Source organism: Sinocyclocheilus rhinocerous, unplaced genomic scaffold, assembly GCF_001515625.1.
Source record: "Sinocyclocheilus rhinocerous isolate Xijiao unplaced genomic scaffold, SAMN03320098_v1.1 scaffold314, whole genome shotgun sequence".
Lineage (NCBI taxonomy): Eukaryota > Metazoa > Chordata > Actinopteri > Cypriniformes > Cyprinidae > Sinocyclocheilus > Sinocyclocheilus rhinocerous.
The window spans coordinates 1375488-1377761 of NW_015630021.1; the positions used below are offsets into that span (position 1 = coordinate 1375488).

Sequence of the window (2274 nt, forward strand, 5' to 3'; positions counted from 1 at the left end):
CATAACTTGTTCTGTTTCACTTCCAAAAAAACTGTAAGTCAACAGTATTTTACCGTAAAATTACACAAAATGTCCCATTAGATTAGTTTTTCAACGTATATAGTTATGGAACCGATTAACAGGTTTTTACCATAGACTGTATGGCTTTTACCATACCGTTTTACGGTCTTTTAAATTATGATAATTTTTTACAGTGCAGCATTCCTCAAACTGAAATTTGCTTCAGTCATTTTTTTTGTGCAGACAAAAATGCTTACAGTACATTTTAAATTTTTATTTTGCTATTTGTATTATACTAATATTGTAGATGAAAAAAGATCAGTTCGGTGATTGAACTTACCTAATTTACAGAGCCAACAGGTCAATATCCAGAGGGCCACCAGGTATGGAGTTTCTACATGATGCCATTTCCAGGTGACAATAGGTAATGTAGAGATTACTGAAGGAGCATGTCCATCGGTGGAATCGTTAGTCGAGGTACTAGTTTTCTCAGTAGCTGATGACTTTGAAGAATAGTTATGGCCTACTTCAACAGTATCTACTTCTAATGTTGCAGCCTTGCATGATGTACTGAAAACTATTAATAATGCTAGAAGAAGTGCAAACTGCTGTAGAAACGCCATCACAGACTTTTGTTGATGAAAAAACGCTATGTATTTCACTTTCTGCTTGTGCCTACTTGCATTTATTAGCTGTTATTTATGTTGTAATTATGTAGTCACTCCCGTATCCTGGCGTTTCTAAGCGGCTGTCACCAGTGTCTTTCTCCTCGCTCTGTCAGTCTGAGATTGACATGCATATGGTGTACATTCCTTCTCTTATTTGTCCCTCCTCTTAGAAAATAGAGATTCACTTTGGAGGTAGTTTGTGACCCCTCCCTGTTATCTCTCACAGGTGTGTAATATTTTATGTGGGACTTATCCACAGGATTCGTTTGACAAGTTTCTTTATTGAAGGGGAAGGTATGAACACCTTGGGCCAAGAGTCAGATAATAACAGAGGCCCATACATATGGCAAACACAGATAATCAAACCATTGTCTTTTAAACATCAGTGTCATGAAAGCTCCTACTGTTCACACAAGCCCCAGTTAAACTTAAAGCAGAAATAAATAAAAATCCTTGAAATGATTTGAATTCATTGCATAATGTTTGTGTTCAGAAAATGCATCTTAAATTAAGTTTATTTGGCAATTCATTTTATTTATTGATTCATTTGTTTATTTGGCAATTCATTTATTTATTTATTCATTAATTTGTTCATTCATTCTTTTGTTCGATTCTTTGCTAGTAGGTTAAGAAAATAAACTCGAAATATATCTTATCTATATTATCTTGTTTTTTATTTTACACAATTTTTTTTAAATGTACATATTTCATATTTTTCTGTAATTTCTATTTAATTTACATTTAGTCATTTAGCAGACACTTTTATCCAAAGCGACTTACAAATGAATACAATAGAAGCAATCAAAACCAACAAAAGAGCAAAAATATGTAAATGCTGTGACAAGTCTCAGTTAGTCTAACACAGTACACGTAGCAAGTTTTTTTTATAATAAATAAAAAGAAAACAAGTAGAATAGAAAAAACAATAGAGAACGCAAGTGTTAGTCTATTTTTTTTTTTTTTTTTATAAAACGAAAACAAGTAGATAAAAAAAGAAATGGAATAGAGAGGGCTAGTGTTTGAGGGTCAAGTGTAGATGGAAGAGATGTGTTTTTAGCCGTTTCTTGAAGATGGCTAAGGACTCAGCTGCTCGGATTGAGTTGGGCAGGTCATTCCACCAGGAGGGAACAGTTAAGGTAAAGGTCCGTGAAAGTGATTTTGTGCCTCTTTGGGATGGCACTATAGTGTGCTGCAGAACGCAAGCTTCTAGAGGGCACAGAAGTCTGAAGTAGTGAATTTAGATAAATGGATGCAGAGCCAGTGGTTGTTTTGTAGTCAAACATTAATGCCTTGAATTTTATGTGAGCAGCTACTGGTAGCCAGTGCAAATTGATGAACAGAGGTGTGACACTTTTCGGCTCGTTATAGACTAATCTTGCAGCCGCTGTCACGAATCCGGTCCATGAACTTCCGTCTGCTAGCCATCAGAGGTCACCCTTTCCATTTTCATTGACTCTCGCACTACACCCTGTTGCATATCACCCCGGACTACATATCCCATCATTCATTGCACTGATTGCACACAGCACTGATTGCACACAGCTGTTTCATATCACTCACTCACTATATAACACTCACTCAAACAACCATTCTCGGCCGAGTATTG

At 35.8% G+C, this 2274-nt stretch overlaps 1 protein-coding gene across 1 annotated transcript in view; it reads right to left on the reverse strand.

Annotated features, from left to right (window-relative positions):
* The window catches only part of LOC107739626 (sodium/hydrogen exchanger 3-like), a 15142-nt gene extending 14519 nt beyond the window's left edge, over positions 1-623 (reverse strand). The window contains exon 1 of the mRNA XM_016551792.1: positions 341-623. Within this exon, the coding sequence (XP_016407278.1) occupies positions 341-623 (283 nt within the window). The remainder of the gene's footprint in view (positions 1-340) is intronic.
* Positions 624-2274: the final 1651 nt, after the last annotated feature.